The 24,935-nt window shown below is 39.7% G+C and overlaps 1 protein-coding gene across 1 annotated transcript in view; it reads left to right on the top strand.

Moving 5' to 3' along the window:
* LOC126474821 (probable chitinase 10) overlaps positions 1-24,935 on the top strand; it is a 190,856-nt gene that overhangs the window by 48,188 nt on the left and 117,733 nt on the right. The window contains exons 14-17 of the mRNA XM_050102295.1: positions 1,244-1,356; positions 11,387-11,612; positions 15,575-16,291; positions 19,656-19,843. Of these exons, the coding sequence (XP_049958252.1) occupies positions 1,244-1,356; positions 11,387-11,612; positions 15,575-16,291; positions 19,656-19,843 (1,244 nt within the window). The remainder of the gene's footprint in view (positions 1-1,243; positions 1,357-11,386; positions 11,613-15,574; positions 16,292-19,655; positions 19,844-24,935) is intronic.

Below are 24,935 nucleotides of genomic sequence, written 5' to 3'. Positions count from 1 at the left end.
TTTGCAATCCAGTGTCCATCTTTCATCATCTTTCAAAAACACCAGGCGTTTCTTCTTTGCACATCCAAGGCATACTGTATTAGGTGAATAAAGTCACCATCATGTAAGTTTTTTTAATTATATATTTCAGCCTCGGATCACACAAGTGATATCATTACTGGTTTCAGCTTATTAGCAAATAATCACCACATGATCTGTGTAAAAAGAAACAAAAGGTGGGTGGTAAAATACTAGGAAATTAAATTACAAATCAAACGGACAAACAGTGATATGCATTTAAATACTTTGCATAGTAACTTGACTCTCTGAGCCTCTTCAGTTGATGAGTTACTATGAATGGTTGTATATGGAAGTTAATTTAATTTGTAATTAAGTTTCCTAATGTTTTACTATCCACCTTTCCTTTGTTTTTAAACAGATCATGTTATGTTGACTTGGTAATAAACTGAAATCAGCAATAATACCACTTGTCTGTCAAAGATTCACTCTCTGAGTCCACCAAGAGCAATCAATGGTGAACATTTGAGAATACCAGCTACTCTTGCTAGTGAAATGTCAGAAAAACCATTCTGTGAACGCTGGCAAAAGATCTTGAGACGAAAACTAACAGGCCATATGTCATGAAATAAAATGTTGGAATGGCATCATTATACTCCCCAAAGTTGATGATTAATTATTTTTATTCTTGAGCTACTAGTTTTGCATGTAGATCATTGTTAACCCTAGATTACTAAACCCTCATAAAATTTATGATTACTGTAGAGTATAAAAAAGGTCGTTTTGTATTTAACATGGTATGTAACATACAATTGGAGATCTGATAATTGTAATTAACTAATGCATAACCTATAAATTATGTTTTCCCTTTAGTAACAATTCCCCCCTGAATACTCACCATTTGATAACAATTAGTTTTAGTGGTGTATACTGATGCAAGTCATACAATAAACTGCAAGTGTAGATCAAAAGACGCAAAAAAATAGTCATGAAATAAAATGGCTATTTGACTATAGATGGTTGCTTTCATTTCCTCTCTTTAATTAACAAACTTTGTAAAACAAGTAATTTCTGTACTAATGGATATTAATCATACAAATAAAAATTGTAAGGGGATAAGCAGCTTCAAGTTATTTTGGGGGAGGAGGGGGGGGGCAATGGAAGATAATTGCTTGATATCCCTGTTTTCAGTATTTAAATTTCATTGTAAGATTAATTATTACATGAGTTATGTATTTCTCTACAGTGCGCAACAACTTTTGGAAGATTGGGCGTGACCGGTTAGGAGCCACTGGTCCATTTGCATATGCTGGCAACCAGTGGGTCAGTTTTGAAGATACCAAATCAGTGAAAGAAAAGGTAATGTAATTCCTTATTGACTGAAGGAAAGAAGTAATACAGATCTCTTGATTGGTACAAAATGTATCAGTCATTTTGTCACCATTAACCATTAGACAGCCAATGCTGGATAAAAGCCTTCACTAACATTTTCCTTGATTTTGATTTGATTTGATTTATTTCGTGTTCCATAGGTCAACTGTGTTGAATACACAAGGACGTGGAACGAGTCAGTTTTTTACAAATACAGTCTGATAATCTTATAGCATATACAGAAATTTGAGTACATAATTATATAAAAACTTATACAGTAAATTCTTTGGGCAGCAATATAGAAAAAGAAAATACATATTTTCTTAGAATTATTAAAACACTACAGAAAACAGATACGGAGCACACACAGATACAGATCTCAGGTTAAATAAAATTCGTAGTGGCATTATGTCAACTTGTATTATATAATATTAAAATATTACAATTTATTTAGTTAAAAATTCATCTAGACTGTAAAAAGCTTTTTCTAGCAGAAATATTTTTAGTGCTTTCTTAAACTCGCTATTGTTATGAATCTTTGTCTTTATTTCGGGAGGAAGAGCATTGAAGAGTTTTGCTCCAGTGTAATGGACACCCTTTTGTGCCAAGCTCAAATTTCTGAGTTCACTGTGTATGTCATTCTTCCTCCGTGTGTTATGCTCATGATAATTGCTATTTGGTTGAAATATATCTATATTTTTACAAACAAAACACATGAGAGAAAAAATATATTGGCATGTAGTTGTGTATATTTTAAGATTACGAAAACTATTTCTACAAGAGTCTCTTGGGCGCAATCTACATATAATTCTTAAAGCTCGCTTCTGTGCAATGAACACTATCCTTGCTAATGGCTGGTTGCCCCAAAAAATAATTCCGTACTCAATGAGACAATGAAAATAGCCATAATAGGCCACTTTTGCAGTGTTAGGTTCAACACATGTAGTGACAACCCGTAAAGCATAGGTAGCAGAGCTAAGCCTCTTACAGAGATCAATAATATGTGAAGACCAGTTCATTTTCTTGTCAATGTGCACTCCAAGAAATTTTGTTGTTTCCATTCTGACTATTGGTTGATTACCACATGTCACACTTATCTCTCTCTCTTTTTCTGTTTTTGTACAGAATTGAATAAAGCTGGTCTTACTGGAATTTAATGAGAGACCATTCACCTTGAACCAATTAACCATATCTGAGAGTATGTGATTACTGAGTTCCTCAAGATTGTTGACTGTTCTACTGCTCATAAAAATTGTGGTATCATCAGCAAATAATGTAAATTTACAAGGCAGGCTTGTACATGATGGTAGATCATTTATAAAAATCAGGAATAATAGTGGCCCAAGAATTGAGCCCTGGGGCACTCCACATGTAATGGAACTCCATTCAGAATCTGAGGAAGTGTCACATACTCCACCCGAGCTATTCAACACAACTTTTTGTTTTCTGTCTTGGAGGTACGACTGTAGCCAATTGCCTGCAACACCACTTATTCCTACTAATTTTGCTTTTTGCAAGAGAATCTGGTGATCAACACAGTCAAACGCTTTGGATAAATCGCAGAAGACACCAAGTGCTAGCATTTTTTCATTAAGGGTTTCTAGAACTTCATTTGCAAGTGCGTAGACTGCGTCTTCTGTTGAACGGCCCTTTTGAAAGCCAAACTGGCTTTTGCTGAGAACTCCATTCTTCATGAGATGATCAGTAATTCTTACATGTATTAGCTTTTCTAGAATTTTGGAGAAAGCTGTCAGCAAAGAGATATGTCGATAGTTAGTTAGTTCAGCTTTATCCTCCTTTTTGTACAGGGGCTTCACAATGGCATACTTAAGTCTACTGGGAACAACACCTTTCTGAAGGGAAGCATTGAAAATATGACAGAGAATGTCCCTTATCCACACACAAGAATATTTCAATAAGTTACTAGATATATTATCAACCCCTGCAGAATTCGTACTTTTTAGAGACATGATGATTTTTTGAATTTCTTCTACAGTGACAGGATTAAGGTGCATTTCTGAAATTGTGTTAGAATATACAGCTTGACAAAGAGTTACAGCTTCATCAACATCGGGCTTGCAACCAATCTGTTGAGATACTGATAGGAAGTGTTTATTAAAAATCTCAGCCACCCTTTTGGGGTTATCTATTAGGATACCTTCATATCTGATATTATTTATATCTTCTTTACTTGTTGCATCTCTTCCAGTTTCTTTTTTTACAATGCTCCAAATTGCTTTTATTTTATTATTAGAATTATCTATTTTCTTCTCATAATAAAGGGCTTTTGATTTCTGTATTAGTTTCTTCAAAATTTTACGGTATATTCTATAGTGTTCCCATTTTTCTACATCTTTACAGAATCTTATTGCAGCATAAGTTTCCCTTTTGGTTTTACATGACTGTTTTATACCTTTTGTAATCCAAGGCTTGCTTACAGAATTGGAAGCACTGTTTCTGACCCATTTCTTGGGAAATATTTCTTCAAAAAGAGCACAGAATTCATTTATAAAACAGTTAAATTTAGTATCAACATCATCATGGCTATATACTAAAGACCAATCCATTTGCTGCAACCTGTGGTTGAAAGTTCCTTTCGCCTTTTCATTAATTACTCTTATGACTTTCCATCGAGGAAATTCTTTTTTGAACAGATTAACGTCATAAATAGTGAGAATTTGTCCATCATGATCTGAAAGCCCACTTATAACCTGCCTGACAATATAGTTCTGATGTCTATTTACATCTAAAAAAACGTTATCTATCATAGTTTGGCACTCGGATGTAATTCTTGTTGGGAAATTTATTACTGAAGTCAGATTGAGTAAGTTCATCACAATCTCAAAGTCTATTTTATTCTTATTTTCTGTCAAAAAGTTTATATTAAAATCACCTAATACTACAATATCCTTCGCTTTTGAAAGTAACCATGACAGAAGGAGTTCCATTGAATGCAGAAAAGTTTTTATGTCACCTGAAGGAGCCCTGTAGACAGCCAACACTATTATTGGATAGAATTTAGTTGTTATTTCTGTGGCACATGCCTCAAATTGTTGTTCCACACAATATTTCTTAATATCTATAGCTCTGTATGCTACACTATCCTTTACACTCTTCAGCTATACACATCCATGTTGCTCCTGCATGTTTTCTAATGTCACCAGTAGTCAGTCAGCTTACTGACAAATATCCTGAGGGACGATAGGACCAATAATAAGGTGCTTGGTTTTAGATCATATCATCTTGTTCTTACCCATTTGTTATAATTTTATTGATTTATTTACCTGTATATCACAGAAAATATACAATATTGTACAGCATAATAATTCTGTGTATTTTCCCTTTCATCTGTGAAAACTTCTTTAGTAGCAGAGCAGTAGGCTTTAACTAATTGTTTTTATCTCTTAGAAACATATTGTTTGTATTAGGTACTGACAGTTCTTACATACATTGTGTATCATAATGTAATGTTCCGTGTACCAAGGTAATTGTACATTTATATTAAAAAACTAAAAACCCGCCTCGATTGCGAAAAAAGCACCTAGTGTTAAGCATTAACCCAGGTTTTGGCGTAGGTAACTACACCTTCTTCAGAACAACAATAAAATCCACTAGTGCCTAGGAAGACCTTTGTCAATGATTAAAAGAACACCAGAGCTATACATTTATAAACGAAAAAGAAAAGGAAAACACAAACAGTACATATGTACAAAGTCAAAACCACTGCTTAACTTAATGGTGTACGCTCCACCTCACACCGGCCTATGTTCGATGAGCCATGACCCACCATAAATTGGCCCATCAAACATAGGCCGGTGTGAGGTGGAGCATACACCATTAAGTTAAGCAGTGGTTTTGACTTTGTACATATGTACTGTTTGTGTTTTCTTTTTCATTTATAAATGTATAGCTCTGGTGTTCTTTTAATCATTGACAAAGGTCTTCTTAGGCACTTGTGGGTTTTATTGTTGTTCTGAAGAAGGTGTAGTTACATGCGCCAAAACCTGGGTTAACACATAACACTAGGTGCTTTTTTCGCAATCGAGGGGGGTTTTTAGTTTTTTTAATATATTAACCAATGAATGCTGATGCGCTGTGATGTTGAAGGTTCTTTAATTGTACACTATCTAAATGCAATACAACAGCATGTATTGTACTGAAACTGCATAGCAGACATGTTACAGATATGCAGATGAGCACATATTGAAGAGTTTCTATCAATGTGAAACATACATGATATTCTAAACAAATCACCTCCAAACTATAAATCAAAATTTGTGTGTTTTAAAATGGGATTATATTGAAAAAAATAGTTTTTAGGACATTACAGAGTATTTCATATGGCTATACACTCATTTGGCCACTAGCGCTTATATCTCACAAAATACCTGAATCCAGTTGCATTAAAATGTGAAACAGGTCTAACTGCAGAATGAAAAGCATAAAGATGTAGTGAAATTTGTTCTACATCTACATGATTACTCTGGAATTCACACTTAAGTGCCTGGCAGAGGGTTCATCAAACCATTTTCATACTACTTCTCTACCATTCCACTCTCGAATGGCGTGTGGGAAAAAGGAACACCTAAATCTTTCTGTTTGAGCTCTGGCCATTTCTCCCTACATAGGTGGGTGTCAACAAAATATTTTTGCATTCGGAAGAGAAAGTTAGTGATTGAAGTTTCATAAATAGATCTCGCCGCAAAGGAAATCGCCCATGTTTCAGCGAATGCCACCCCAACTCACATGTCATATCAGTGACACTCTCACCCATATTGCACGATAAGAAGATACAGGCTGCCCTTCTTTGCACTTTTTCGATGTCCTGCATCAGTTCTACCTGGTAAGGATCCCACACCATGCAGCAATATTCCAGCAGAGGACGGACAAGTGTAGTGTAAGCTGTCTGTTTAGTGGTTTTGTCACATCTTCTAAGTGTTCTGCCAGCAGAGTGCAGTCTTTGTTTCGCCTTCCCCACAAGTTCCTCATAATTGTAATTCCTAGGTATTTACAGCCCTTAGATTTGTGTGATTTATTGTATATCTAAAATTTATCGGATTTCTTTTACTACCCATGTGAGTGACCTCGCACTTCTCTTTGTTTAGTGCCAATTGCCACTTTTCGCACCATACAGAAATTCTCTCTAGATCATTTTGTAATTGGAATTGATCATCTGATGATTTTACTACATGGTAGATTACAGCATTATCTGCAAACAATCTAAGGGGGCTGCTTTGATTATCATGTAGATCATTTATGTAAATCAAGAACAGCAGAGAGAGGCCCTATGACACTACCTTGCAGAACGCCAGATATCACTTCTGTTCTACTCGGTGATTTACCATCTATCACTACGAACTGTGACCTTTCTGAGAGGAAATCACGAATCCAGTCAAACAACTGAGACAATACTCCATATGCATGCAATCTGATTAACAGTCGCTTGTGATGAACAGTATCAAAAGACTTCTCGAAAACCAGGAATATGGAATCGATGTGAGATCCCTTGTTGACAGCACTCATTACTTCATGGGAATAAAGAGCTAGCTGTGTTGCACAAGAACGATGTTTTCTGAATCCGTGTTGGTTATGTGTCAATAAGTCATTTTCTTCGAGGTGATTCATAATGTTCAAGTGCAGTATATGCTCCAAAATCTTACTGCAAATTGAGGTCAGTGATATGGGTCTGTAATTCAATAGGTTACTCTTATTTCCTTCCTTGAATACTGATATGACCTGTGCTACTTTCCAGTCTTTAGGAACAGACCTTTTGTCAAGTGAGCAGTTGTATATGATTGCTAATAAAGGTGCTATTGTGTCTGCATACTCTGAAAGGAACCTGATTGGTATACCATCTGGACCAGAAGACTTGCCTTTCTTAAGTGATTTGAGTTGTTTCACAGCACCTACGATATCTACTTTTGTCACTCATGCTAACAGCTGTTCTGGTTTTGAATTCTGGAATATTTACTTCATCTTCTTTTGTGAAGGAATTATGGAAAACTGTATTTAGTAACTCTGCTTTAGTGGCACCATCATTGGTAACATTTCCATCACTATCGCACAGTGACGGTATTGACCGTTTTTTGCCACTGGTGTACTTTACATACAACCAGAATCTCATGGGGTTTTCTAGGATATTTTGAGGTGATATTTCATTGTGGAAACTATTCAAAGCATCTCGCATTGACATCCGCACTAAATTTTGAGCTTCCATGAAACTTAGCCAGTCTTGGGGATTTTGCATTCTTCTGAATTTGGCTTACTTTTTTTGTTGCTTCTGCAACAGTGTTGTGACGTGTTTTGTGTACCATGGTAGATCAGTCCCATCTATTAACTTATGCGGTATGAATCTATCTATTGCTGTCGATACTGTATCTTTGAATTTGAGTCATATCTGGTCTACACTTACATAATTAGCTTGGAAGGAATGGACACTCTCTCTTAGGAAGGCATCGATCGAATTTTTGTCTGCTGTTTTAAGTAGATATATTTTGTGTTTATTTTTAGTGGTTTTGGTTGATATGCTTTTGAGCCTCGCTACAATGACCTTGTGTTCACTAATCCCTGTATGCATCATGACACTCTATTGGATCAGGATTATTAGTGGCTAAGAGGATAAGTGTGTTTTCACAACCATTTACAATTTGTGTGGGCTCATGAACTAATTATTCCAAGTAATTCTTAGAGAAAGCATTTAGTACAATTTCGGAAGATGTTTTCTGTCTACCACTGGCTTTGGACATGTATTTTCGCCAACAAATCGAGGGTAGATTGAAGTCTCCACCAATTATAACTGTATGAGTGGGGTACTTATTTGTAATAAGATTCAAGTTTTCTTTGAAGAGTTCAGCCATTATATCATCTGAGTCGGTGGGTCAGTAGAAGGAGCCAATTATTATTTTGGTATGGCTGTTGAGTATAACCTCTACCCATAGTAATTTGCAGGAACTATATATTTGAACTTCACTACAAGATAAACTACTACCAATAGACACAAACACACCACCACCTACATTATTTAATCTATCCTTTCTGAACACGGTTTGCACCTCTGTAAAAATTTTGGCAGAATTTGTCTCCGGCTTTAGCCAGCTTTCTGTTCTTGCAACAATTTCAGCTTCAGTGCTTTCTATCAGCGCTTGAAGCTCTACTACTTTTCCAACACAGCTACAACAATTTACAATACCGACTGTTGCTTGGTCGATTCTTGTCGTTTCTTTGCCCTGTACCCTTTGATACTGGAGCCCTTTCTGATCTTTCCTGAGACTGTCTAACCTAAAAAAACACCCAGTCCACGCTACACAGCCCTTGCCACCCGTGTAGCCGCCTCCTGTGTGTAGTGGACACCTGACCTATTTAGTGGAACCCGAAATCCCACCACCCTATGGCGCAAGTCAAGGAATCTGCAGCCTACATGGTCACAGAACCATCTGGGCCTCTGATTCAGACCCTCCACTTGGCTCTGAACCAAAGGTCTGCAATCAGTCCTGTCGACACTGCAGATGGTGAGCTCTGCCTTAATCTCACCAGCAAGACTGGCAGTCTTCACCAACTCAGGTAACTGCTGGAAACCAGAGAGAATCTCTTCCAATCCATTGCAACACAAGTCATTAGTGCCAACATGAGCCACTACCTACAGTTGGCTGCACCCTGTACCCTTCATGGCATCCGGAAGGACCCTTTCCACATCTTGGATGACTCCCCACGGTATGCACACAAAAGGGCACATTGGCTTTCTTCCCATCCTTAGCTGCCACATCCCTAAGGGGCTCCATCACCCACCTAATGTTGGAGCTCCCAATGACAAGCAATCCCACTCTCTGCGCTTGTCTGGACCTCTCAGGAAGACGGGCCACTGCCGTAACAGGCGAGGCTGCCCTTGCTGGCTCAGAAGTACCTTCAGCTGTGGGCAACACCTTAAACCTTTACAGATGCGTAAGGGTACAGCCTTGCGGCCAGTCCCAACTTTCTCCTTCCGGCCAGGGATTCGCGACCCCGCCACTGTTCGCCAATCATTGTCAGGCAGGTGTCGAGCAAAAGGGATGTCCGAATCCGAGGGTGTAGTGGCATCAGAGATCCCAGGTGATGCTAAATGTTCTAGAGACGCCAAAGTGCTTGCCTCGGGTGTCCCAATGTCACTGCAGCCCAGGGCAACAGCCTGGAGCCTGTCGACCACGGCCAACACAGCTTCCAGCTGTTTACGGACAGTGACCAATTCCCCCTGAATCCGTACACAACAGGCGCAGTCCCTAACCATCCCTAACAATTTTTTCCTCTTTTTTTATCTCACAAGCCGTTCAAAACAAACAGATGACTGATGACTATGCGAATTTACACTATACGGATACTAAAACACAATGCTACAACTCTCAAATACAGGGCTATTACAAATGATTGAAACGATTTCATAAATTCACTGTAGCTCCATTCATTGATATATGGTCACAACACACTACAGATACGTAGAAAAACTCATAAAGTTTTGTTCGGCTGAAGCCGCACTTCAGGTTTCTGCCGCCAGAGCGCTCGAGAGCACACTGAGACAAAATGACGACAGGTGCCGAGAAAGCGTATGTCGTGCTTGAAATGCACTCACATCAGTCAGTCATAACAGTGCGACGACACTTCAGGATGAAGTTCAACAAAGATCCACCAACTGCTAACTCGATTCGGCGATGGTATGCGCAGTTTAAAGCTTCTGGATGCCTCTGTAAGGGGAAGTCAACGGGTCGGCCTGCAGTGAGCGAAGAAACGGTTGAACGCGTGCTGGCAAGTTTCACGCGTAGCCCACTGAAGTCGACGAATAAAGCACCACAGCCGACTGTTTGGAAAATCTTACGGAAAAGGCTAAAGCAGAAGCCTTACCATTTACAATTGCAAGCCCTGACACCCGATGACAAAGTCAAACGCTTTGAATTTTCGGCACGGTTGCAACAGCTCATGGAAGAGGATGCGTTCAGTGCGAAACTTGTTTTCAGTGATGAAGCAACATTTTTTCTTAATGGTGAAGTGAACAGACAATGTGCGAATCTAGGCGGTAGAGAATCCTCACGCATTCGTGCAGCAAATTCGCAATTCACCAATAGTTAACATGTTTTGTGCAATCTCACGGTTTAAAGTTTACGGCCCCTTTTTCTTCTGTGAAAAAAACGTTACAGGACACGTGTATCTGGACATGCTGGAAAATTGGCTCATGTCACAACTGGAGACCGACAGCGCCGACTTCATCTTTCAACAGGATGGTGCTCCACCGCACTTCCATCATGATGTTCGGCATTTCTTAAACAGGAGATTGGAAAACCGATGGATCGGTTGTGGTGGAGATCATGATCAGCAATTCATGTCTCCACGCTCTCCCGACTTAACCCCATGCAATTTCTTTCTGTGGGGTTATGTGAAAGATTCAGTGTTTAAACCTCCTCTACCAAGAAACGTGCCAGGACTGCGAGCTCGCATCAACGATGCTTTCGAACTCATTGATGGGGACATGCTGCGCCGAGTGTGGGAGGAACTCGATTATCAGCTTGATGTCTGCCGAATCACTAAAGGGGCACATATCGAACATTTGTGAATGCCTAAAAAAACTTTTTGAGTTTTTGTATGTGTGTGCAAAGCATTGTGAAAATATCTCAAATAATAAAGTTATTGTAGAGCTGTGAAATCACTTCAATCATTTGTAATAACCCTGTACTATAATATGCCCAAAATTTGTGAATTAAACTATCCAAGTACCCCAAAACACGCAAAGAAATTAAGAATTAAACTTCGAAACAAATAAGTGAGCTAAGAGTATGACTTGTTGCTGGCTGCTGCTTATCCATCGGCGGCAGGGAGTAATACAAAATTACTATTAACATGTTTTTAGTTTAAGTGTATGCAAACAATACTCCTAATTGTTATCCCTTGGTGTACTCATTAGCCAGTGAATAGCAATACATCAGTCTCTAAGGTGCAGCATTAATGAAATATAAGTAACTCTCCACCATTTGTAATTATTATTTTTTCGTTATTAAAGGCTAAGTACATCAAGAACATGGGTTATGGAGGAGCCATGACTTTCACTCTAGATCTTGATGATTTTGAGAACCGTTGCTGTCGTGGTGCATTTCCATTACTACGCAGTATTAATCGGGTGTTTGGACGAATACCGGAATCTGCTGAGCCTTCAGGTGATGACTGCACTCGTCCTCCTCCTCCTGTCACACCACCACCACCAACATACACTACTGGTGTAGATTCTGGTAAGAATTTGTGCAAAATTTTCTAAAAAAGTTTGTAGTAACACTAGAGTATGTACAGTTATAGTTGCCGAAATAATTCCTTTTCACTTATCATTTATCTGTGGATACATATGAAGGCATTAGTGGTGAATAGCTCATGGTTAATAGGTGTCTATGAGCACCAAAACCAGCCAGTTCATATCTGAAAGTTGAAGTATGAAACAGTTGTAGAGTAGGCACATACTCTTCCTTGAAACAAAAAATATTTTTAGCTGTGGAGTGTCATTTGTACTGGGAGATATCTAGCTAAAAGCAGGCAATGTGCAGAAAAAAATGATGGAGAATAAGGTTTAAAGCATTTGTGAGTATATAATGAAATAGGATGGCATAAATCAAATAAAAAATGATACTAAAAAGTGAATAATTAAGACTCATCCATATTTCTAAACTTTTGTGCCTGTAAACCTGCTCATGTTATTTAATTTCCAGAAATGTTAAGTGGATACTCCTCTCTTCTCACGAATGTTACTAGTAAAATAGGGTGAAATAAAGGATCAGAAGGAGAAACAGTGCAGTAAGAAGCAAGAAGGGAAGTGATGGAAAATGAGGAAAAGAAAAAAATTAGTTAATGGAGATGAGCAAAGGAACTACAGTAGACAAATAGAGAATAATGTATGCGACAACATTTTTTTTTAAGTTTCCAAAGAAAAGCAATAGAAGAAAGAAGCTATATTAAAACAGATAAAATTTAACTGAACATCTAGGAAGAATGTGAAAAAAGTGTGAAGAGAGAGGAGAGGTAACTCAAGGCTGAGGCAGAGGTCTACAAGTCTGCAGTCAGTCTAGGAGAGAAGTAAGTTACTCTGGATGAATATTTCAAGAGAGTCAGGCAAGAAAATTGAAGGGCTTCAAGAAAGGAGAATATTGTCTGGCAGACCAGCAGGGTGCAGCCCGGCTGAGTGCGGGCCAATGGAATGCTGTTCAGTGATGAAGAGGGCACCAACGGTGTTGGGAACTACAGAGGCACCAGGGTCAGTAAGGAGTGCACCAGCAGTACAGGAGCTGGGAGAGATGCAAGGGGCAGTGATGAGGGCACTGGCTGCACTGTAATCTGGAGAGACACTGGAGCCAGCGATGCTGGAACAGGGAGAAGTGCTAGGGCTGGCAGCACGGGTGCCGGTGATGGTGGAACTGGGAGAGGCAGCTGGGCTGGTGGTGAGAACACCTGCAATGAGGGTGCCACACTGGGAGGCTCTGAAGGAGGTGGTGCCAGAGCAGGTGGTGCGAGAGCAGCTGACAGAGCTGGAAGCAGCATCAGGACTGGAGAGGACAGTGAAGTGCAAGGATGTGTCAGAATGGGAGAGAAAGCATCGAAGGCAGAGGAGGTATTAGAAATGGAGAGGGTATCGGAGCCTGTGGAGTCAGTGCCAGTGGCTGTTGGGCCAGAGACAGCCAAGAGAGAAACATCAGGAAGAGCATAAATGTGTTGGAAGTGGTCCAGTGCAGCAAGGAAGATGGACCATGAATCGAAGGCAATTTCAAACTTCAGGTGAAGTGGAGGCAGCAGAGATGAGTCCTGCCTGGGCAGGGGGAGTTTCTGGACAGATTAGGCACCTCTGAAGCAGCTTGTTGGTGCGTGGGAAGTGTCGTGTGTGATGCAGAAGCCGTGCTCCATCTGTAACATGTAAGGTTGTTGTCACCAAACAGTGCTAAATCAAGTGAGTGATGTCCTGGGTCAAATGGTGCAACTGCTGACTCCGAAAATGGGAAATCTGCAGGAGTGATAGCTACTGCATGGTAACAGCCATGGTAAGGGGCAGATAGTATCAAGTAACTGGGACCAAGAAGGTTCGTCTGACCCCATAACAGAACATGTAATGCCTGAGAACTGCAATGACAGGGTAAAAATGTGATACTGACAGGAAATTAATAGAAATGGAACAGGCAGAGTGAACAGCTCGAGCATTGAATGCAGCTAATCACTGGAGCACAGGAATCAAGGTTCGCTAGCGTAAGACAGAAACACAGGAGGATGAGGGACAAAAATATGGCGTATGATCATGAAAGGTGATAGAGCAAAAATGTGCACAGACAAAATGCAAGAAAGCCAAAGGAGACAGCAACAACTTTGGTGGAATATGGAGCAAAACCATGAGAGGAAGAAAAGACTGTGTAGTGCACATGAACACAGAAGGAAGGCTACTTGGTTGAGCAACAAGACACTGAAAAAGAAAGCGTTGTTGCAGAAAACACAATTTTATCTCTTTGTCACTGTTGTATTGTTGACTGAGTGTTGTCCCAAGGTTGTGATTGATGTTCACACACTGAAACAACAACATTTTTCAAGCAAAATGTAATGCAAATTCCTTATCCATCTTGTTTTGAAAGCAAAAATTTGGCAAGACTTGAAAACATGTATAACCTTTTTGACTGTCAATAATAAACTAAATATTCAAAACAGCTGTAATGCAAATATACTTTAAGAACATGTGTACCAACAAGATTTAAAAAATTTGAAAATCAGATGAATAAGCCCACGAAATTAAAAAGTTCCTGTTACTTTTTTTATCACACCTCATACACAGCTATAACACTCTTTGACAATCTGCAAGTGGAAATAAAATGTCTGACAGACAGCAATTTTTTATATGTAGATTAAATTAATTTGTCCTTGACAACTTCTTTTATACCAAACAAAAACTCTTGAATAGCAAGAAAAAATAGTAAATTAAAAGAACTGTAAATGGCCAGCATGTGGCCTAAATATCTTTCTTCTTTGGCTCTGCAGTCTTTGATTAGTTGAAGCATTTCAAATCATAACATATATCATCAATATAATCTGAAGAATATCGGACTAACTAAATGCAGAAGATACTGATACCATCATATGTTTCAACAAAAAACTTGCTATACCTAGCAGAATTATGTAAATGCTGGCCTAACCAATAGTAAAAGAGAACTGATGTAAAAATTCGCCCTATTATGAGATTTTTCCAAATACACATAGAAACAGGGAGAATTATTAACAGAAAAACAAGAGGTGACAAAATTAAGAACATATAAAGTGGGAGTAAAAATGAGTGAAAAGAAAACACAAAAAAATACATCACAAAATTCAGGAACACAGCAATCACATAAAAAACCTCTATACATAACAAGTTTTTGTTCTACATATCAATGCCTATGAAAGTTGCATTTCACAAAGAAGGTACTGATACACAGCTGGATTTTGCTGTCTTTGTTTATATTAATGTATGTAAAGAAAGGAAATTCGTTACAATAAGCCAGCTGGTAATGTTCATATTCTATTTTTATTATTACATGGACTCAGAAGCTTTCTTGCCTTAACATTTTATTTTCTCCATATTCAAAGTTTCTGATTGAAACTTCAAATAAGACACTAATTACTTGACTTTTTTTAATGTGACATCTGTGTAAATAATGTGCGGGTCCATATTTATCTCTGCCTTTGAGATAGTGAAGTCATCAATTTAAATTGCTAACCTAGGATATTTTCTATAAACAACTGTAATGTAAACTCATTTGCATGAGCATCACTTTGTAGAAACATGGAAAGAAAAAATAAACTGCCCATATCAACTGCTGGAGTGTGACTCATCAGTGAGAATACACAAGGTCACTCAAGACTATATAAAGACTGAAGTACATCTCATTTGTGGGAGGTTTGAAAAGTTACTTGATAGTCAGGAAACATTGTTCCCAACAGTTTTAGGGAAAATAATTGAATATATATTTTGCCAAATATATTTCATATTTTTTGTGTATATTTCATGTAGTAGTTCCTCTGTCTAATTCATATTCATTCACAGTCCTTAAGTACATGAGAATGGTGACTTGTATTCTTTTCTCTTGGCACATTGCAATCCAGATTTTGGGCAAGCTTTTGTTGATATTAATCTACTATGTTTTTTTGTATGATTTCAGTTTATTTTTACAAAATTTATTTCTTTCTTCCCCCACAGGTGACCATCGCCCAACAACACCTATTTCAACTACTCATCAGCATCCTACATCTCCCAAGCCATCTACAACTGAATATCCTTGGTGGACTCCGTCAACAACTACTTCAACAACTACAACTACTACAACAACAACTACTACTACCACCACTAGCACTACTACAACACCTAGACCCACCACAAGGCCTACAACTATGTCTACAACTGAGTATCCTTGGTGGACACCTTCAACTACATCCACAACAAAGAAACCTCCAACTACCAGACCTTCAACTACATCTACAACTGAATATCCTTGGTGGACACCTTCAACAACATCCACCACAAGGAAGCCTCCGACCACTAGGCCTACAACAACGAGCACTACTGAAGAATACCCATGGTGGACACCTCCTAGTACAACAAAGAAGCCAACAACGAGCTCTACTACGGAACAACCCTGGTGGACTCCTTCAACTACCAGTACCACATCAACAGCTGCTCCAACAACTACAATGACTACAACAGAGAAGCCATGGTGGAGTACAACCCCACAGAAGCCCTTACCACCAGATTCAGGACCTTGTGAAGCTGGAGTCTATTATCCTGATCCTACAAACTGCAATGCATATTACAGATGTGTTCTTGGAGAACTGCGTAAAGAATTTTGTGCTGGAGGTCTGCATTGGAACCCAGACAAAAAGGTCTGTGACTGGCCCAGTGAATCCAAATGTGACACAAGTAAGTAACTAAAATTTTGTCAATATCTTCACATAAGCCCATTTTGTGTGTGTGTTGGGGGGGGGGGGGGGGGGGGGCGTGCTCTATCGCACATGCTTGCATGCTTACTTGTGTGTGTGTGTGTGTGTGTGTGTGTGTGTGTGTGTGTGTGTGTGTGTGTTTGTGTGCATGTGTGTGTCTGTGTTCATGTGCAGACACAGATGTAAGTCAATAGACAGTAAAAGTCAAAGTCAAGATTTGGCCAACTTTACCAAATGTTGAGATTTGGTACTTATTATTTTCTAGGTTCTTGTGTCTTCTCCAACAACTGATTAGTTGTTCAATTTTTTAAAATTTTAAAGTCTTTCATGAAGAGTTGCATATTGTATTTTGAAATTATATTTGTTCCTCTATGGGCACCCTCTAGAGCCTCTTTAGACAGATCATATGATTAAAATCAGAAGGCAAACGTTTATTGATTTGTGAAAGGAATGACAGTGATTGAATGTCATGTGCAGTTGTGTTCTGTTGTTGTCTCAGTTGCCATGTAGGTAATGTACATGAGCATTGGAATTTAGTATCAACATTAGAAGCAAGAGCAAAAGTTCTGCAGTCATTGTATCATGCATCTCTTGCTTTGAAGTACAACAAGGTCCTCATTCTTCAGAATAATGTGGACATGAGACTGCATGGATGACCAAAAAACATTGATAAACTAGGTAACACTTTCTTATTAGTGGAAACAACTATTTAATGTAGTTACAAAACAGCTAACAACCTGAATAAGCAGAAATATTTCAGGAAAAAGAAAGAGAAGAAGAAGAAGATGATGACAAAGCATCTGTACATCACATTTGAAATCCCACTGTATTACTTACACATTATTTTCCAGGAACAACAGGTTGAAAACTATCAAATTTAAGCTCCTAGGGAAAGGACTAGGCAAAATATAGCCAGGAAATCAGCTTTGAACATGTTACACTGGCAGAGTCCCTACATTTATCTGAAGATTAAATGGGGGACAACAGAAAAATGTCTGATGATAGGTTAGGGCCTGCACCATCTCCTGGTGGAAAACATAAGTCACGTCCATAATAATTTATTCCAAACAAAAAATATTCATTCTAATTATAAGCATATACTTGAGGTTTTTTTAATATTGCTTAACTATTCATGGGTAATTCAGAATTGGACAATCTGCACCCACATAACTGGGAGCTTGCTGTTGCATATCACATTGTACTGTTTAGGATGTTTCTCTTGGACCAGTGTGATGCCATATTAATGGCTCTTTTTATAGTGTGATAATTGCAAAAGAGAATAGTCTGTTTAAAGAACATCTCTTACCTCTACATTGTGTCATGTTTCTTCCAATTCCTGTCTTTCAGATAGCAAGAAATGAATAAATACATATTTTGTTGAAAATTTGGTTCATTGCTTTGCTGAATTTTATGACTTTTAGAACAACTGATGACTGTAAGGGGAATGATGCATAATGCTGTATTAAGTTATGGGAATGACCATTATGTTCAGCTTTTTAGTGATTTGACATGCCGTGTCTTTTATCATAATTATCTATACTTTCCGTTGAAATTGGTTAGTGTTTGAGTGTGATACTATCCCATATAGTGACATCTGATATATGGTTAGCCACAATTTAACCTTCTTGAAAGGATGCTATAATCATATTTGTCTGTAAGCTATTCCTTATTGACAGTAGCGATCTAAGTGGTGAAAGTGTCACTGCAGCAGTGTTTGAGTGTGATACTATCCCAAAAAGTGACATCTGATATATGGTTAGCCACAATTTAACCTTCTTGAAAGGATGCTATAATCATATTTGTCTGTAAGCTATTCCTTATTGACAATAGCGATCTAAGTGGTGAAAGTGTCACTGCAGCAACATCACCAAGTTGACTGAAGAGCCAATGTGCTCTCTGCAAGAAATAACCCCATAATCTCATACCCACTCACTCAACTTTCATTGTTCACTCTACACAGAACCATGTATGTCAGTAATCATGAGCCTTTTCTCATAAAATATCCTCGATCTGTTGCAAGCTTCAAAGGAGTAGCTTCACATGCTGCATACTGTATGAAGCACTGTGTGGACAACTGTTTGCACATGAGAAATAAGTTTCTACACCTTCCACTTAACAGTGATGTAGTAAACCCTTGTAGATAGTGGCTATGAATAATTGCTAGTCTTACAGAATTATGTCTTCTACTCTACAATTGTATGGAGGTCAGAATATGTAATCAGCCTAATTGCTTTTGTGTTTTATACATACATTATGTTTCTATCCATAACAGTCAGTGGAATTTAGCATATAAATAAGGAATTGACTCTTTTTTAGTCAGCTTTTATGCATATGGTAGCCAATTACCAGAAGGCAGTTGGAGTTTCACTCTCCATCCACACACTGTATTGTTACTGTGATGTTGCCTGCAGTGTATTTTGTCACCATGTCCACAGTATCTTTCAAGTGTATTGTCTATGTATGTTTGATTTCATAAAAATCACATACTTTCTGTTTTATTCTCATTTTAGCTCTCATGTAATTCCATGGCACACACAGAACATTTGAAAATATTCTACTGGTGGAGTAGTGATGATGTCCCAAATACTGACCCAGTGAAGAGAGAAGGATATAGAGGGAAAAGGGGTACACTGGCATAACAGAGATAAAATACTACATATTACTGACATACTCTGCATTGGAGCCTTGACTAATGCAATTATAAATTATTTTTATTTGTTTTAGTTTACAGTCACATCTTTATTTTGTGGAAACACTCCAAGTTTCAGTATCAAGTGCACAGTATTGGCCTATAACGGCACTTGCTATTGAAATTGGTCGACATTTGACAAAATAAAAATGTGACTGTAGACTAAAGCAAACAAAATGATTTTCTAGTAATAAAATATGATGATTGGGACAGGCTGGCTTGATCTGTGTCCTGTGAAGGTCTCTTTGTCAGATGCAGAAGGGTCATCAATCGACCAAAAAAAACTGAGCATAATGGAGATACTGCAAAATAATGCTGGAGGTGCATAAAAGATACAGGAGTTCATTAACAAAACAGATCACACCAGTATTGGTGAAAGATAAGTATTCAGAGTATCCTGTTTGTGTGATCTAACTAACAACCATCCTTTTGTGGAACACATCATATAATACTTCTGAAATGAATTATAGAAATATATGGCACAACAGAAATTTCAGTAGAAGAACAATGTTTGTTTGAGCATCATGTAAACGTCTTGTAAGTTTCAATGAGGAATATATCTTTTGTTTATTTATAAGTGTGAATAAGTCTGTATTTGTAGAAGAAATTCTTTAATACTTGCAGTTAGCTATTTGTTTACTTTAAAACTTTTCAGAAGAACCTTCAGAGACAACTGTAGGTAGCACTACTTCTAGTACAACAGAGAATCCATGGTGGACACCAAGCAAACCATCTGAGACACAAGCAACTACGACCACTACGGAAGTACCTTGGTGGAGCACAACAAGACCACCACGGCCACCAACAACTGAAGGGAACAGTGAATGGGTGACGACATCAAGGGTATGTACACATGTGTATCCTTCAGTATTTTGCTATTACAGATAACAGAGATTTATAAAAGAAAAGCACAAAAATATGGATCTTTTGTGCCTTTTATTTGTAAATGTGGAATTTTTATAGCAAGCAGCAATGGAGTTACTTATAAAAATGTTACAGTGATTTCTGAAAGCAAGAGAATTAAAGGTAAATAATCAATGCCACATTCAAATTATGGATCCAAATATCTTTTTTTTTGTAAAATAAGAAAGATATTTAGAGAATGGAGAGACATGATGATGGCTGAGCTAGTTTAGGACACTTTTATCAAGGCATTTTAGAGTGAAAGCCTATCAAAGCTGGTTCCAGCCATGTGACCACCTCCCTATGCCGTCTTGTGGTAGTCAGTGTAACCTCTGGCAGTGGTGACATTGGGCTATCAAGGCAGAGGTATAGCATAGCTGTTGTTATGAACTGAAAATTTGCTGCAAATAGTATTGCTAAATGTTTGACCCTGTCACCAAAATTTCAACATACCTCCATACCTCATAAAATTTTGTCAAATAACTCGCAAAATAAAGTATAATGGAAAATCCAGGGTGTATTGGTGGAATTGAAGGCAGTGTAGTGATGGAATAAGAACAGGGAAGGGGTAGGTGGGTGAAGGTCAGTGTCTAACGAAGGTTGAGGACAGGAGGGTTACGGGAAGATACAATATATTGCACGGAGAGTTTCCATCAACACATCTCAGAAAAACTTGTGTTGGTAGGAAGGATACAGATGGCACAGGCTATGAAGCAGTCATTGAAATGAAGAATGCTGTGTTGGACAACATGCTCAGCAGCTGGGTGGTCCAGCTGTTTCTCGGCCACAGTTTGTTGGTGGTCATTCATGTGTACAGTTAGTTTGTTGCTTGTCACAGGCATGTAGAATGCAGCACAGTAGCTGCAGCTTAGCTTGTAGATCACATGACTTGTTTCACAGGTAGCCCTGCCTTTGATAGGATAGGTGATGCCTGTGACTGTACTGCAGTAGGTGGTGGTGGGAGGATGTGTATGATAGGTCTTGCATCTAAGTCTATTATAGACATATGAGCCATGAGACAAGGGATTGGGAGCAGGGGTTGTGTAGGGGTGGATGAGGATATTGTGTAGATTTGGTGGTTGGTGTAATACCACTGTGGGAAGAGTGGGAAGGATAGTGGGTATGACATTCCTCATTTCAGGGCATGAGGAGAGGTAGTCGAAACCCTGGCGGAGAATGTGAATCAGTTGCTCTATTCCTGGGAGGCAGTGAGTCACAAGAGGAATGCTCCTCTGTGAGCACACAGTGGGACTTTGGAAGGTGGTGGATGACTGGAGAGATAAGGCATGATCGATCCATTTCTGTACAAGTCTGGGAGGGTAATTCTACATCTACATCTACATTGATACTCCGCAAGCCACCCAACGGTGTGTGGCGGAGGGCACTTTACGTGCCACTGTCATTACCTCCCTTTCCTGTTCCAGTCGCGTATGGTTCGCGGGAAGAACGACTGTCTGAAAGCCTCCGTGCGCGCTCTAATCTCTATAATTTTACATTCGTGATCTCCTCGGGAGGTATAAGTAGGGGGAAGCAATATATTCGATACCTCATCCAGAAACGCACCCTCTCGAAACCTGGCGAGCAAGCTACACCGCGATGCAGAGCGCCTCTCTTGCAGAGTCTGCCACTTGAGTTTATTAAACATCTCCGTAACGCTATCACGGTTACCAAATAACCCTGTGACGAAACGCGCCGCTCTTCTTTGGATCTTCTCTATCTCCTCCGTCAGACCGATCTGGTACGGATCCCACACTGATGAGCAATACTCAAGTATAGGTCGAACGGGTGTTTTGTAAGCCACCTCCTTTGTTGATGGACTACATTTTCTAAGCACTCTCCCAATGAATCTCAACCTGGTACCCGCCTTACCAACAATTAATTTTATGTGATCATTCCACTTCAAATCGTTCCGCACGCATACTCCCAGATATTTTACAGAAGTAACTGCTACCAGTGTTTGTTCCACTATCATATAATCATACAATAAAGGATCCTTCTTTCTATGTATTCGCAATACATTACATTTGTCTATGTTAAGGGTCAGTTGCCACTCCCTGCACCAAGTGCCTATACGCTGCAGATCTTCCTGCATTTCGCTACAATTTTCTAATGCTGCAACTTCTCTGTATACTACAGCATCATCCGCGAAAAGCCGCATGGAACTTCCGACACTATCTACTAAGTCATTTATATATATTGTGAAAAGCAATGGTCCCATAACACTCCCCTGTGGCACGCCAGAGGTTACTTTAACGTCTGTAGACGTCTCTCCATTGATAACAACATGCTGTGTTCTGTTTGCTAAAAACTCTTCAATCCAGCCACACAGCTGGTCTGATATTCCGTAGACTCTTACTTTGTTTATCAGGCGACAGTGCGGAACTGTATCGAACGCCTTCCGGAAGTCAAGAAAAATAGCATCTACCTGGGAGCCTGTATCTAATATTTTCTGGGTCTCATGAACAAATAAGGCGAGTTGGGTCTCACACGATCGCTGTTTCCGGAATCCATGTTGATTCCTACATAGTAGATTCTGGGTTTCCAGAAATGACATGATACGCGAGCAAAAAACATGTTCTAAAATTCTACAAGAGATCGACGTAAGAGATATAGGTCTATAGTTTTGCGCATCTGCTCGACGACCCTTCTTGAAGACTGGGACTATCTGTGCTCTTTTCCAATCATTTGGAACCCTCCGTTCCTCTAGAGACTTGCGGTACACGGCTGTTAGAAGGGGGGCAAGTTCTTTCGCGTACTCTGTGTAGAATCGAATTGGTATCCCGTCAGGTCCAGTGGACTTTCCTCTATTGAGTGATTCCAGTTGCTTTTCTATTCCTTGGACACTTATTTCGATGTCAGCCATTTTTTCGTTTGTGCGAGGATTTAGAGAAGGAACTGCAGTGTGGTCTTCCTCTGTGAAACAGCTTTGGAAAAAGGTGTTTAGTATTTCAGCTTTACGCGTGTCACCCTCTGTTTCAATGCCATCATCATCCCGTAGTGTCTGGATATGCTGTTTCGAGCCACTTACTGATTTAACGTAAGACCAGAACTTCCTAGGATTTTCTGTCAAGTCGGTACATAGAATTTCACTTTCGAATTCAATGAACGCTTCACGCATAGCCCTCCTTACGCTAACTTTGACATCGTTTAGCTTCTGTTTGTCTGACAGGTTTTGGCTGCGTTTAAACTTGGAGTGGAGCTCTCTTTGCTTTCGCAGTAGTTTCCTAACTTTGTTGTTGTACCACGGTGGGTTTTTCCCGTCCCTCACAGTTTTACTTGGCACGTACCTGTCTAAAACGCATTTTATGATTGCCTTGAACTTTTTCCATAAACACTCAACATTGTCAGTGTCGGAACAGAAATTTTCATTTTGATCTGTTAGGTAGTCTGAAATCTGCCTTCTATTACTCTTGCTAAACAGATAAACCTTCCTCCCTTTTTTTTTATATTCCTATTAACTTCCATATTCAGGGATGCTGCAATGGCCTTATGATCACTGATTCCCTGTTCTGTACATACAGAGTCGAAAAGTTCGGGTCTGTTTGTTATCAGTAGGTCCAAGATGTTATCTCCACGAGTCGGTTCTCTGTTTAATTGCTCGAGGTAATTTTCGGATAGTGCACTCAGTATAATGTCACTCGATGCTCTGTCCCTACCACCCGTCCTAAACATCTGAGTGTCCCAGTCTATATCTGGTAAATTGAAATCTCCACCTAAGACTATAACATGCTGAGAAAATTTATGTGAAATGTATTCCAAATTTTCTCTCAGTTGTTCTGCCACTAATGCTGCTGAGTCGGGAGGTCGGTAAAAGGAGCCAATTATTAACCTAATTCGGTTGTTTAGTGTAACCTCCACCCATAATAATTCACAGGAACTATCCGCTTCTACTTCACTACAGGATAAACTACTACTAACAGCGACGAACACTCCACCACCGGTTGCATGCAATCTATCCTTTCTAAACACCGTCTGAACCTTTGTAAAAATTTTGGCAGAATTTATCTCTGGCTTAAGCCAGCTTTCTGTACCTATAACGATTTCAGCTTCGGTGCTTTCTATCAGCGCTTGAAGTTCCGGTACTTTACCAACGCAGCTTCGACAGTTGATAATTACAATACCGATTGCTGCTTGGTCCCCGCATGTCCTGACTTTGCCTCGCACCCGTTGAGGCTGTTGCCCATTCTGTACTTGCCCAAGGCCATCTAACCTAAAAAACCGCCCAGCCCACGCCACACAACCCCTGCTACCCGTGTAGCCGCATGTTGCGTGTAGTGGACTCCTGACCTATCCAGCGGAACCCAAAACCCCACCACCCTATGGCGCAAGTCGAGGAATCTGCAGCCCACACGGTCGCAGAACCGTCTCAGCCTCTGATTCAGACCTTCCACTCGGCTCTGTACCAAAGGTCCGCAGTCAGTCCTGTCGACGATGCTGCAGATGGTGAGCTCTGCTTTCATCCCGCTAGCGAGACTGGCAGTCTTCACCAAATCAGATAGCCGCCGGAAGCCAGAGAGGATTTCCTCCGATCCATAGCGACACACATCATTGGTGCCGACATGAGCGACCACCTGCAGATGGGTGCACCCTGTACCCTTCATGGCATCCGGAAGGACCCTTTCCACATCTGGAATGACTCCCCCCGGTATGCACACGAAATGCACATTGGTTTTCTTCCCCTCTCTTGCTGCCATTTCCCTAAGGGGCCCCATTACGTGCCTGACGTTGGAGCTCCCAACTACCAGTAAGCCCACCCTCTGCAACTGCCCGGATCTTGCAGACTGAGGGGCAACCTCTGGAACAGGACAAGCAGCCATGTCAGGCCGAAGATCAGTATCAGCCTGAGACAGAGCCTGAAACTGGTTCGTCAGACAAACTGGAGAGGCTTTCCGTTCAGCCCTCCAGAATGTCTTTCACCCCCTGCCACACCTTGAAACGACCTCCCACTCTACCACAGGTGAGGGATCAGCCTCAATGCGGGCAGTATCCCGGGCAACCACAGTCGTAGTCTGATCAGGGTATGTGTGGGACG

Source organism: Schistocerca serialis, chromosome 4, assembly GCF_023864345.2.
Source record: "Schistocerca serialis cubense isolate TAMUIC-IGC-003099 chromosome 4, iqSchSeri2.2, whole genome shotgun sequence".
NCBI classification, from domain to species: Eukaryota; Metazoa; Arthropoda; class Insecta; order Orthoptera; family Acrididae; genus Schistocerca; species Schistocerca serialis.
The sequence above is the reverse complement of the archived record's forward strand: the minus strand, read 5'-3'. Positions and strand labels throughout refer to the sequence as shown.